This window comes from Belonocnema kinseyi, chromosome 5 (assembly GCF_010883055.1).
Source record: "Belonocnema kinseyi isolate 2016_QV_RU_SX_M_011 chromosome 5, B_treatae_v1, whole genome shotgun sequence".
Classification (NCBI taxonomy): domain Eukaryota; kingdom Metazoa; phylum Arthropoda; class Insecta; order Hymenoptera; family Cynipidae; genus Belonocnema; species Belonocnema kinseyi.
The window spans coordinates 69,946,814-69,960,608 of NC_046661.1; the positions used below are offsets into that span (position 1 = coordinate 69,946,814).

The 13,795-nt window shown below is 34.1% G+C and overlaps 1 protein-coding gene across 1 annotated transcript in view; it reads right to left on the reverse strand.

The window, feature by feature from the left end:
• The window catches only part of LOC117173133 (nephrin-like), a 1,314,621-nt gene that overhangs the window by 489,372 nt on the left and 811,454 nt on the right, over positions 1-13,795 (reverse strand). The window contains exon 6 of the mRNA XM_033361530.1: positions 3,386-3,498. Coding sequence (XP_033217421.1) covers positions 3,386-3,498 — 113 coding nt within the window. The remainder of the gene's footprint in view (positions 1-3,385; positions 3,499-13,795) is intronic.

The following is a 13,795-nucleotide window of genomic DNA, read 5'->3' on the forward strand; positions in this document are numbered from 1 at the left end:
AAGCGATTGACCAAGTGTATAGAGCTCCAAGGAGATTATGTTGAAAAATAAAAAAAAAATTTACCCAAAAAAAATTGTTTTTATACTTCATTCTAAGGACTTTTTGAACTACCCTCGTATCAAGGCGATAAGTGCTAGTGGTCATAGGATTAAGGTGTGGATGGATGTTGTTTGTGAAGATTACTATCTTATTTGGAAATTATCATGTGACAACAAAAAACGTCACCTTCCGGAAGTCCGCCTTTCGAAGCGAGATCATGAGCCTTTTCATTTTTGAATCACACTTCTGCCTCTTGCTATCGCACTATGAAATTCCCCTGATCACTTCTGTGGCGAAATTAATCATCGCGAGCAGAAGGTCACTCACATATTTTATATGGATTGATCTAAAAAAAGGAAAGATTACTGGCGTTCCCTCGGACCCTGAACTTGTTGATATAAGTATTGTTAAACATTTCGATACTGGAGGAACGTATATATACATTTGAGCGTGCGTCAAAGCACCATTCAGGACGTAACATCAATGAAGGAGTACTTTTGAAGCAAATACAATCATCTTCTTCGACAGATTTAGTCTCCAAATCTATCGGCGTTGAACACAGTATGAAAGACTAACATTCTTGCTATCTTAGTTCTACTCTACTCGTTTGGGATGGTTCGATGGTGGAAGAACGAGCTTTAAGAATTTCATATTGCCTCGCGGACGATCATGCATATTTTTCAGTGTCTTTATAACCGAATTGTTCAAAGTACAGCTTATATCGTTGCAAAAGGTAGAGATCCGCTTCTAAAATAGTCAGGAACTATGAAATTATTGGCAAAGAATCGTTCCTTAACAAAGCCGCGGAGCAGGCGGTCGGGACCCTTAGTCTTAATTTTAACATCAGAGTTAGGAAAGTGCATTACTCCATCTAGATGCTTCATTTATAAAAGCCGAAGAAAAGAAACCAGAGGATGAAAATTTTTTCCAAAAGCTACTCGGCAAGGAAATGCGTGAAAATTTTCACAGAAATGTAAAAGAACAATTCTAGTCAAAGGAGAAAATCTTCGTTTTTCTTAGATCATCAGGGCCTAATTCAGGTAGAAGTAGCAGTATCACTGAGTATACCGCGACCGCATGTTAGGTCAAGAAGTTTCCCGCGCTAGGTGCAGAGCGTCTCATGCACATGGTGAGTACATAGAACAGATACCATCTGAGTGTCCCATTCAAGCGGGAATGACGTATCTCTACAGACATAATGCGGCCCTAAGAGTGTTTTATTACCATCTTTGTCGCTCTAACGTGTTAACCGCGAGTCTGTCCTGACGAACGCTCCTAGGGAGAAAGAATCAATTGTCCAAAACAGTAAGTGCCAAAATTTCTGGAACTACAATTTTCGGACAGCAGTCTTTCTTGCACAATCGACGGCACAAAGCACAAAGCGTTCTCCAAGACTTGATTTTTCTCGTACTCGTTTGGGCATACATGATCGAACGCATCCTTCCGTTCAAAAGACTGGGGTCGCAGCACACAGTTTACCCCCTTCCTACCTGTTGCCGCTGGGGACATACTCCTAAATAAAACCTACGTATTATTCAAATTAAATAATTATAATTATCCTATGCAAAAGTCTGGATTTCAATAGTGGGCCTTTTTGACAAAGTTTGTCACCTCACAATACTCTACGTGTCGTCAGTCAACTGAATTACGGAATTGTAACCTTTTGTCTCTCGTCATTTCAGTTCAGTCCAGTTCTATCGGTTCTGTTATTTCTGAACAAACCTTTCATATTGTTTCCTTTTTTACTCGTGATATTTTCGGTCCTCAACTCGTCTTGAATCTTTACGTCCACAAAAATTATAAGATAGCTTAATACAAGTATGTCCCAACAAATAACAACTCTGCTTATCACGTCATGAGAAAATTATTACTTCTTAAAACATTAAATCCTATATTATGTCTATTATTCACTTTTGAAAAGTTTACTAAACCGCTGCACTGCTACTTCGTTAATCCCTCTAGTCCTCTACCCTTAGAATAACTGACTTCTGACTTTTACTACCACAATTGTAGCATCTCCTCTGTTGCTTCCACGGCTTCTGCCCATCTCCGATCCAAACTCTTGCTTTAGACGATCCTGCAAAGCATTCCAAGTAGTGATGGTCTTTTGAATCTCCATACATAATTTTGCCAATTCAGTGAGAGACGTCTTGGCGCAAAACATTGTCTGCAAATCACTCCAAGAGTATATTCCCTTTGACTTGGTGATGTTAGTGATCCACTGATTTACCGTAAAAACTGGATTCTCAACAATCAATTTATTAATGTAGCCTTCCGCATCTTTCAGATGAACCCTACTTTTACGTGGCGCTGGCTTCGAAACTCTAGATGCCCTCAGTTTCTCCTATAGTTGAGCTACTTGAGTTTCCAAATGTTGTTCGTGCGACATGCCTGTGTTGATGACCGACGTTGCGTCGTTTCCTTTTTTCGTCGATGTGGTGGTTGGAGCCATTGCTCCTAATTCCGTATTCTTCACATATCGAATACTAGCAATCACTTCCCCTTACCTTAAACTTTATAAGTCAATTTTCACTCATCACTTAGCACCTTTTAACACAAGTGAGAACTTTGTTCTCTGTCTACTACACTTTTACTTTTAGCGCGTCTCCTCGCTTCGCTTCAGGTCATCAGAGTCCTGAGTTTTATTTGCGTAAAAACGTCCTAATCAACTCAAAGCTGTTCTTAATTTCAACTTAGACGAACCCCCAATATTGTAGAAACGAGAGTTAATAACAAAGAGTGATTTTGTTCAAATATCTCAGTTTAATGAAAACTTTTAAAAATCTGTACCCGTTGCCCTTGGGGACTTATTCCTAACTAACTCCGACGTATGTTTTAAATTAACTATCACTGTCGAACGCAAAATTCTAGTTTCCTACATATATATATAGTAGGATGATAAAGTAATCTCAGTGCTCATTCATGAATGACGTTACCTCGCCTCTATCATAGTCTTGATCAGACTTTGTGTAGAAAGGGGAAGCTACATATCATGTACCGTTTATCACGTTACATCTGTTACATAAGTGAAACGGAGGTATAGTAAGAGGTAATATCTCCGTAAACAAGAAGTTACTATTAAATCATCGAAGTATTGAGAAAGAGAACCATAAAAGTTCGGTTTGTCGCGCCTTCATAAACCACTGAATTCTTATCTGTGCGCGGAACAGATTTTGTGACCCTTTCGGCTGCCTTACACATTGGAAATATCACTCCTTACTATTCCTGCGTGGTCAGTGCCAACTGAAAATTTAATTACCTAAGCATCACGATATTCATATTAGACCTGCTACTATTTAATTAAATTTTCATATGATTTTTTTTATAATTATCGGGATTACTTACGATTTAAATTTAACGTAACTGATGTTGACTTTGGTTCTAATAGATGAGTATTTTCAGCTATGCAAGTGAAGTTCGTGCCAAGATGAGACCTACTCAATGATCGCATCGTTAATCTGAAAAGAAATACATCAGGTTTAGGAATGTGTTGAAACGAGTGATATGAGCAATTACAAATATATGCATTAGATTAAAAATAATAATTCAAACAATTTTAAAATAATTTACACAAATCTAGATTTGTGACAAACCTTTTATAATATATCATTTTCAATTTTCTATGAATAATTAAAAAACATTCCTTCTTCTAATCTATTTTTGGGGCAAATGTTTTAATCTGTGATTTTCATTTTAAATATACGCTACGCATATTGTTTGAAGAGAGATATATTGCCATGCTTATATTTCAATTTTGTGGAAAGATTTTCCCAGCAAATTAAATATATTCAAAGTTTACTTTGAGAACTAGCAACGGCAGCGACAAGTTCTTCCAAACAAACGGAAATATGTTACTTTTTTATCATATCATGATTTTTTAAATGAAGTGATCGTTTTCTTTATAATATAGTTTCTGTATTAAAACAGCATGAAAAACAAAAATTTCAAAATTGTTTTCATAGCTTATGAAAATACAATTTGTTATACTTTGTCAAATAGAATTAAAAGCATATAATTTTTAAGAATATCTGTATCGGTTCTGCTGGTTGAAGGGGAATCCAGATTTAAAAAACCGAAAATTGTAATATTTTGCCACGAAGCTGTTTATAACAATGTATGTTGTTAATTTTTCAAATGATTTTCGTGACTATCAGGCACAGAGATTTAAAATATATTCACGTTCTGACAAAACTACATCCCCTCAGCACGATCTCGTCGTACCAGGAAATTAGAATTTTAAAAACAACCAACAATTTTAAAAACAACTTTTAAACTTGTAATTCCATGGCGTCATTAAGTTGCCACCTAGATGTAACATGTGTTTAAAGTCCAAATGTACAAATTCCAGTGGTGCAAATCCTGAAAACATATTGTTATATGTATCCAATGGTGAGGAACGGAAAACATTGATAAAATTGTCCGAAATTGCCTTGCGCTCTATAAACTTTACACTACCAAATGTTGCTAACATTTTTCAACTATTTTAATCTTAAGACATATATTTAGTTTTTATAAAGAAATATAAAATATGCCTAGTTTTTCAGAATATGTATTATTGTGTATAATACTGGTTCATTTGTTAAAAAAAAGAATTAGTGCAAAATGGGCAAATCCTTTCAAATTATAAAATTCAATTGGAATAAAAATATGAGACTATCACTTGCCTTGCCACCATTTCTGACAGAATGTTATTTTATAATGTTTTTTTAAAGACTCATAAACCGCAAAAGCCTTTACATCATCTAAAAGCAAGTACAGATATCGACTCTGCCGGTAAGTGCAAGGTAGTAAACCCTTTACTTACAACAGTTCCTTCTGTCCTTGTCAAAAATTTCATAGAATTCTTGAAAAATCAATTTGCTTGAAAATTTTACTGTTAGCAATGCGGATCAGGTTACTAAGATCAAGACGGAGGCGAGTTCTCTAAAATTGAAAATTGCCTTACTTAAAGCTTCCTTCAACTGACAGGAGAAAGCAGCGTTTTAAACTATCCTTAAAACTCACGGGTTACATATTAGACCGAATGAGGAACCTCCATCGTTCTCGAAGTTGGTTGCCCAGGAACTTTATGCTTCCTTCGCTAAAGATGACCTTCTTAGTATCTATCGCGTCGAGAATCTCCTACATCCAGTTCACTGCTTTCACCTGTCATCACTTCCAAATTCAGCAGACAGTTTTTATGAGATAAGCTGATCGAGCAGAGAGAAAAAGTACAAGACTTCACTACGACCAATCTCGGCTGACCAGCTAATGAGAAAAGTTTCATTTTCATACATTTATTCATATATTTGATCGAAGGGTCTAAGCTTCTACGTTTCATTTATTTAGACGGATAATGATAAAATATCTTTTGATTGCATGAGGTTCTAACACTATCCCAATATTCACAGCAATACGCATATCCAGATATCGAATTGTGAAATCATGTTCATTTTTATTGATAAATCGTCTAAAGATCTACGCCACATTTTTGACATTGTTTATCTCTTTAGTATGTTTCTGACTTGTGTTCATTACCAATTTTCAATTTTGAATTGTTATCACTTAGTTTGGGGTGTGTTAATAATTCTTTATTATCTCAGCCAAATTTATGCGAGCTACTTTAGCTTTCTACTTCGAACTGTTTTACTATAAAAATGTTGTTTCTGATATATCCATGAAAACCTTAAACATTTGTTATGTCAAGGCTCAGACTTTACAACTATTCGCTCTTTCAAAGAGACAGAGACGAGAGAAGGGATGATGGAGCTTGTCTTTTTCTGCTTGATAGTGAGTCCAATGACCTCTTACTTCATGAACGAAATTCTCTTTGTTGAAGTTCAGTCAACGTGTTATAGTGGTTCAGTGAGAGTAGTTTATAAACCACCCAATGCTTGCAATAACACAGAGCTTGAGTTGGTAATTTGTCTACTTATTTTAACTTTAAAAGCATTATCCTTCGCATTATCGTCTTGGTACTGGTATTGACTTACTGATTGCCGACGATATTTATAAGATTATCTCCTACGAACAACATGCAATCCGTTTTCTGTCTAAGCACGGCTTGATTCACATTAGCTTTAAATTTTCCTATAGACTACATTCAAAAGCAACCCAAAGGCTAGTGCGGAATCTCTCTAAAATTGACAAACATACATTCCACGAACATCCAATGAAATATACCATGGAAAAAATATTACTAGATACAGATATGAATAATAAAATCGACTCTCTAACTAAGTACTTAGTCTCCGTATTCAAGAAATTTTCTCCGCTACACGTTCTTAAAAATTTCAAGAAAGCTGCCCCTGGATCGCATCTGGAATTAAAAATCTGATGAGAGAACGTGATAGCAACTACCGACTTGCAAGATCAAAAGTAGTGTAATACTAACTTAATTTTGTGAACTCAGAAACTTAGTTCAAACTAAGAGTAAATATGCGTTCCATCAAAGAAATTATAACGAGATTGCATATAGAGATAAGAACGAGAACATTTGGAATCTCCTTAGACGTTTATACCTAATCACGCCCAAGCACGAATCTGTAGATAGTATTTTTCTGCTTAATGAACTTTTAAATACTTTTTTTAAATCCCCAGTACCAGACTTATCATCATAATTCATCATAATTATCATAATTCAACATTCAATGACTCTGACTTATTTTTCGATGACATCAAATCTGAAAGACTTTTGGAAAAACACTTGAAATTTAATTGAATGCTATTGGAACTGATGAAATATCTTTAAAAAATATTAAACTTGCCCTTCAAATTATCTATAATATTCTTTTGCATATTTGGAATGCTTCCCTACAGGTCGGTATCTTCCCAGATTTCTGGAAAAAGGTTGTTCTTTTTCAAGTTCCCAAAATGTATGAACCTGCTTCCCGGAAAGACTAGAGGCGAATTTCTCTTAAATGTGTAATGTCTGAACCCCTTGAAAAAATGGTTAACCTGCATTTCTCAAAATGGATCAAAATATCTAAGGCTTATTAATCTGATTGCAATCAGGAGCGGAGTTCATCTGGGCTCCATTTTGGCACTCCTCCTGTTCCATTTGTTCACATTAGACCTTGGAAGTCAACTTTAACATTTCAGCTAACACAAATATGCTGATAATTTTAAAATGTACTAATTGAAAATAATTTTTTCGCCATGTAGATTACTTGCTCCAGCCTAGGAGAATATTGATTGCGTGATCCTCTGGGCCTGGAAGAATGGACTTACTTTTAACCCGGGCAAAACTCAGGCCATTATTGTTGGACCTACTGCACCTCTTTGTGCCAAAAACCTTGCTATTTATTGTTTGAAAGTGGATAAAGATCCGCGGTATTTCCACAATCGTACCATTTTCTAAAAGAAACAGGTACAGATCATCTCCAATAAAACATACCGAATTGTGCGACAACAATATAGGGATAAGGACTCTTTACCTACCTCCACTCGGACACTTTAAGTTGCCCCACTTTTACTACGGTTTTTTAGCATATGAAGGTTTGACTGACTGTTTAAATTTTAAGTTTAAGCGTTTAATGCTTTTGACCCTTTTATCTGCAATTTGCCTAAATATGAACATGTAACTCGATACCAACTTAAGGCTGGTCAGCTTAATGTTGCCAAGAAAAGACAATTTTTTATGGGTAATTTGCTTGATACTCTTTTTTAGAAAATAGCTCCTTAGTATCTACTTAACCTCTCCTTATTTGTAGACAGAGACCTTTAAGCACAGTATGGGCTTCTTAAAAGACATAGCATCCTTGAGATTCCTTTCCACAGAACTTGTCAGCCTTAAAGGTCATTTATAGTAAGAGGTACCTTAGCATGCACAAGCGCCTTTAATTACTCACTCAAAGTTATTTACTATGTATTAATCCCATACATAATTTAGTACGATTCTGAGGTCGACTCTATTTATTATATTTACATCATAAATTTAATTGTATGATTAATCCAGTATTCCACCGACCAGTGCTTGCATAAATTTGTAATAAACTTGTCTTTTCCTGTTCGTCCGAGTGCTATTTATCCCTTAGGGACTTTTCTTTGATAAATAGAAATACGAACGTATTGAAGTTCATTGATGATTTGAAGCTCTTCTAGAAACTGATTGATTCACATAATCGCAAAGCAATTCAGTTTTAAACATCTCAAACTGCAAATGACAGATATGTAATTCACGAACTCGCCTTCTCAAACAACCCTGAATTTAGCTATAAATATAGATTAGAAAATTGGCGAATTTATTTACACCAAAAGTAATTGTTCTATAAAAAAACAAAGACATGTAAACATTATATTACAATTATAAAACATTATAAAATAACAACCATTGTAAACATTTCGGAACTCACAAGGAAAGTCTTTCAGGTGTCCCTCGCCGATTTGATTCTCCCTTAAATATGTTGTAGTACTTGAAAAACTAAGCGACACGTATTTTTTATATATGCGGAAAAACACTTTAAGGGGGTGAAACAGTTCCTCAAAGATAGGGGTCTCAAGTGTCGATTGTATAGTATTGTGTATAAAAACTAAATTGATTTCGATCAAACCTGCTGGAAAAATTTCTTCGTAATGAAAGATGAATAACGTAATTTATTCCAAAAAGTATATATATATATTGAGGGGGTAAACCACCCCTACATAATTTGAAAGTTGTGTTGAAAATTTTTTAATTCAACGGAAAAAATTTTTTAAATTTATATTTTGTAGTTGGGACAAAAATGAAGTTTACGTGTTTCAACGAAATATGTTAAAAAAAATTAATTGGGGTAGCTACCACCAAACACTTTCTATTTTGCGTCTATGATGATACATACTTTCTATACATGAAAAAATTGGAAATTTTTTTTTATAAAGATGGTAGTAAAATAGAGTCCATCCAACATGAACAGACAAGTAACACGGGGATAAACCACTCCCTAATTATGTATAAAATAGAAAAATAAGTCTAAAATTCAGCAAAAAAATCAAAGATTTATTCTTCAAACTTTGAACAATAGTGATACTAGTCAAAAAAATGTTTTAAACATAGTGATTTTTTACACCATGAACTTCGAATTACAGAAATATTAGTACAACCAAATACATCACAACGAGTTATACAGGAATCACCGAAGCTGAAGTCCAACGGATTTTCAAATTTACCTGGTTTTTCTGAAATATATCCCCTATCGTACCATGAATATTTAAAAAGATTAGTATATCTAAAGGTTGAATTTTTCCTGTTTCCCAGATCTTGATGCTTCTATATGATCGTCTTCCGGCCTGAACAGATTGGCTTCAAATAATGGTCCAAATTTTCCGCTTGGTTCTTTTAGAACTAGAAATAGAGGTGAAAGAAGTTTCCCGTCAGCAGATATTAGTGGTTGGATAGTGTAACCATGGTTAGTAGACGAAATAGATTGGACAACGCATTCCACCTTTTTTCTCCTTCAAGAGCTAAACCGGTTGACTTTTCTGGAAACTATTCTGTTTTTGCTTTTAAATTTAGCAACCCATGCTCGAGAAGCGCGGAAGCGAAAATTTTCATGGCCAATTTCTTGTTGTGCTTGTAATGCCACCTGCGTATGTCTTTATCATGAATAATTAGCCCGGTATCAACTGCTTTTTAAAAATTCTCTAATGTAATGTTACATGTTCTAGCAACTTTTTCTCTATTAGTACCGTCTTTATGGAGAGTATGGGCCAAACGTCTTAATTGTTTTACTGAAAGAACTTTCCTGAATTTTTGCTGAGCACTCTCAAAACTTAAATTTTTCTTCTTTCCACTTCTCCAATATTCGACTGCTCTTAATTTATAGTCGTATGACATTTCTTCCTCATCTTTTGTGCGTATATTCGCAGGTGAAAAAGGCGGATCAGGAATATGTTGTTAAAAATAATCCTCTATGATTTGTGCATCTAAATTTTTAAAAGGTTCTTGGAAATCTGAGGACTCTGCAACCATCATCTCCACTGCGTTAAATTCTTCCATGGCATCCCAAAAAATTGCTTAAAAATGTTCTTTTATTTCAATTTCCCTCATGTTTATTGGAGTTTCTTTTATATTTAATGTTTAGAATGTAGGAAGAAGTAAATTTATAACATTGAAAGGATTCAGCTTCATTTTCGAAACTGTAGAAAGGTTGAAAAATTTTGTTTAAAAGAAACATTGAATGTTAAAATATTAAAAAAATATTTCTTTATGTAATAATGTGGATAAAAATCTATCAACAAAAATTTCTATACATAGTCGAGCGGCCACCTTTTTGAATTGTTATTGTCAATTTTTGAAATTTAATCAATAAGTAGTTCTCCTATTCAGATGTTTCATGTAAAATGTCGAAATTAGAAAATTTACTGGTTCACTTACCTTTCTGTTTGTTAATTTTTGGTTTATTCTTCGAATCCTGTGAAGTTTGTCGGTCTTTGCTTCTTTGGGTTAGGCAAAGTATCAGTGTTGAAAACTACACTTCACTAAACTAATTGTAAGGGAATTAGGACAGAGTAACGGCGTTGAAAACTAGATTGACAAGGAATCTTCTTTCGGATTCTGAGGTATTTATATTGCAGGGTTTCGTATGTTATTCGTCTCATAGCTGTTATGTTCCAATTTAATCTTTGAATGGAACAGTTTATAACTTGATTTAAGTCACCTTGTTTTTTTTCGCAAGATAAAATTTTTCACAGAATGCACAATAATATATTATCGTACATTCCGTGACAAATTTTATTTTGCGAGAAAAACAACGTGATTCATTTACAACAGATCGCAATAAAATTAATATTAAAGAAACTCAGAAAATTATGTGCACAAAATTTAATAGAAAGGTTAATAATGCGAGAAAATTTAGGGCTAGTTACCCTCTGCAATGCTGTTTATCTCTTAGAAGTAACTAAGCACCTTTATCCTCTTTTTTGTATGCAACACGTATTTTTTCGAACTTTTTTGCTGAATTTTAGACTTATTTTGATATTTTATACATAATTAGGGGGTGGTTTACTCCCGTGTAATTTTTTTGTTCATGTTGGATGAACTTTATTTTACTTCCATCCTTATAAAACAAATTTTCCAATTTTTTATTTATAGAAAGTATGTATCATCATAGACACAAAATAAAAAGTGTTTAGGGGTGGCTACCCTTTATTGATTAAAAAAATTTATTTGACGAAACGCGTGAACTTCATTGGCGTACCTTAAAATTAAACATACTTCAAAAATAATGCGCACAAGATTTAATTAGAAAGGTTAATAATGCGAAACAATTAAGGGGTAGTTACCCTCTTCAGTTATGTTTTCGTTCAAAAATACCTAAATACCTTCATCCTCTTTTATGTATGGAACACATATTTTTTCGGATTTTTCTGCTCAATTTTGTGTCATAAATCATGGCTAACCTAGAAAAAGTCGAAACTAACCTCAAAAGTCACCTGAATTCTCGAGCCTAGCCGATCCTACTCACTACTGTCATATGCGTCCAAAAATCGAGGATTAGAAGAACAAAACGAACTGCTTTTGCAATTTTTGGAGGGTATACTTTAAAGTTAGAGATGAAATTGGACCTTCCCGAGTAAAAGAGGCCCCAGATCGATTCAGCGACCAAAAAAATATAAGATAACATTTCGTGCTAATTTTGCTCCTACAACTGAAACATTTAATTTAATTTAATGAATAGTTAGAACTCTATACGTATTAATAAATTAAAATTATAAATAATTATTTTAGGTGTGTTTGTGATTTTAATTAGCAATTATCCACTCAGGTTCATTATCTATTGTAGGGTGATCTTCCCTATGCAAATATAATGTGAGGAAGCATGATTTAAATATGATACACATGTGTAATAAAATAAAATATAACGTAATTATTATACAAAAAGATGATAAATATTATAAAAAAATGGTTGTTCAAATAATGTTTTTTTGCATGTGTGAAGTGAGAGTAGATATTATATCCTAGAATTTTTTGAGTGGGCCTGGAGGTGATAAAAACTATGTTTAAATTGGATTTTTTGAATTTTGAAAAATTTGTTAGCATTTTTTTATATTTAAAAAAAGATACCTGGTTGTCCTTCATGACAAATTACTGTTAAATTATACTTCAAACAAATTTTAAATATTATAAACATTTATTGAATTTATTGAAATAGTTATTTTCTGGCGGTGATTAAAAAATCTCCTGAGGGTATTTTATTGAAGTGTTCAATAATACGCTTGAATATATTTTGGGACTTGTACGTTCGTTTATATTGAGTTGCGAATTGTTTATAACAATTTAATTATTTAAAATAATTTTTTTTATTATTTGAAACAATCCAAAATATATGGCTAGCACGCTACTAGATATGTCTTTGTTTTATCATAGGACAATTACTTTTCTATAACTAAATTATAAATTTTCAAATCTATATGTATAGTTATATTCAGAGTAATGTTTTCAATGAGTGTGTTTTTCTTGGCAAAGATCGGAATTCAAATTTAAAGAAACAACTTGAATCATTTTTGTTTATTTTTTTTCTTAAAAAATAGCAGGGTACATAGCGTTAAATGAGCTCAAAAAAGGGGAAGTAGGGTCATTTTTTAGAAACACGGGAAAGATTTAATAATTTTTATACGTAAAAAAATATAAAATATTTTAGAAGGAAATGTTATACATTCAAGTTTTAAATTTTTTGTTTTGTTGTGTTGGTACACTCGTCACGATCATATGTTCACAGTTTTGACTCTATAGCTCGTGTTGTTTTTCCGGCAGAGGCGTAAAAGGTTAGAAGGGTTTGGTGTGCTCGGCGATTTTCTTCTTTCGAAAAAATGGAGCAAAGAGTTTGCATTAAATTTTGTGTGAAAAATGGAATCCAGTGCTCTAAAACTCTTGAAATGTTGACAGTTCCATACGGTAAGTCTACTCTAAGTAAGAAAAATGTGTATAAGTGGTACAAGCTGTTTCAAGAAGGCCGAGAGGATGTCGAAGACAAACCTCGCCCTGGACGTCCCAGCACATCAACAACAGATGAAAACGTTCAAGCAGTGGAAGAAATGGTGTTGAAAAATCGCCGAATTACCATCAGAGAAGTTGGTGAAGATGCTTGCATATCGGCTGGCTCATGCTATGCTGTCTTTTCGGACGTTTTGGGCATGAGACGTGTGTCAGCGAAATTTGTTCCAAAACGTTGAAACTAAAGCCCAATCGTCTCAGTGGAAGCATCCTGAGTATCCAAGACCGAAAAAAGCACGTCAAGTTCGGTGAAATGTGAAGGTTTTGCTCACTGTCTTCTTTAATTACCGTGGCGCAGTGCATCAGGAATTCTTACCATAATGTCGGACGGCCAGTAAGGAGTACTACCTTCGAGTTATGCGTCGTTTACGAGAGGCGATACGCAAAAAACGTCCGGAACTTTGGAAAAACAATTCGTGGCTTTTGCATCATGATAATGCACCTGCTCATTCGTCGTTGCATGTGAAAGATTTTTTGACCAAAACCAGCACCACAGTCATGCCTCAGCCTCCATATTCACCGAATTTGGCCCTCAGTGACTTTTTCTTTTCTCAAAATTGAAGAGACCCATGAAAGGACATTGATTTTCAACGATTGAGGAGATAAAAACTGCATCGCTGAAAGAACTCAAGGCTATACCACAAAATGATTATCAGAAGTGCTTCCTTGATTGAAAAAAGCGTTGGCGCAAGTCTATTATATCCGAGGGGGATTACTTTGAAGGGGACAACATAAATATTGAGGAATAAATAAAAATTTTTGAGAAAACCATAAAGTCACCTTATTTTTTGAACACACCTCGT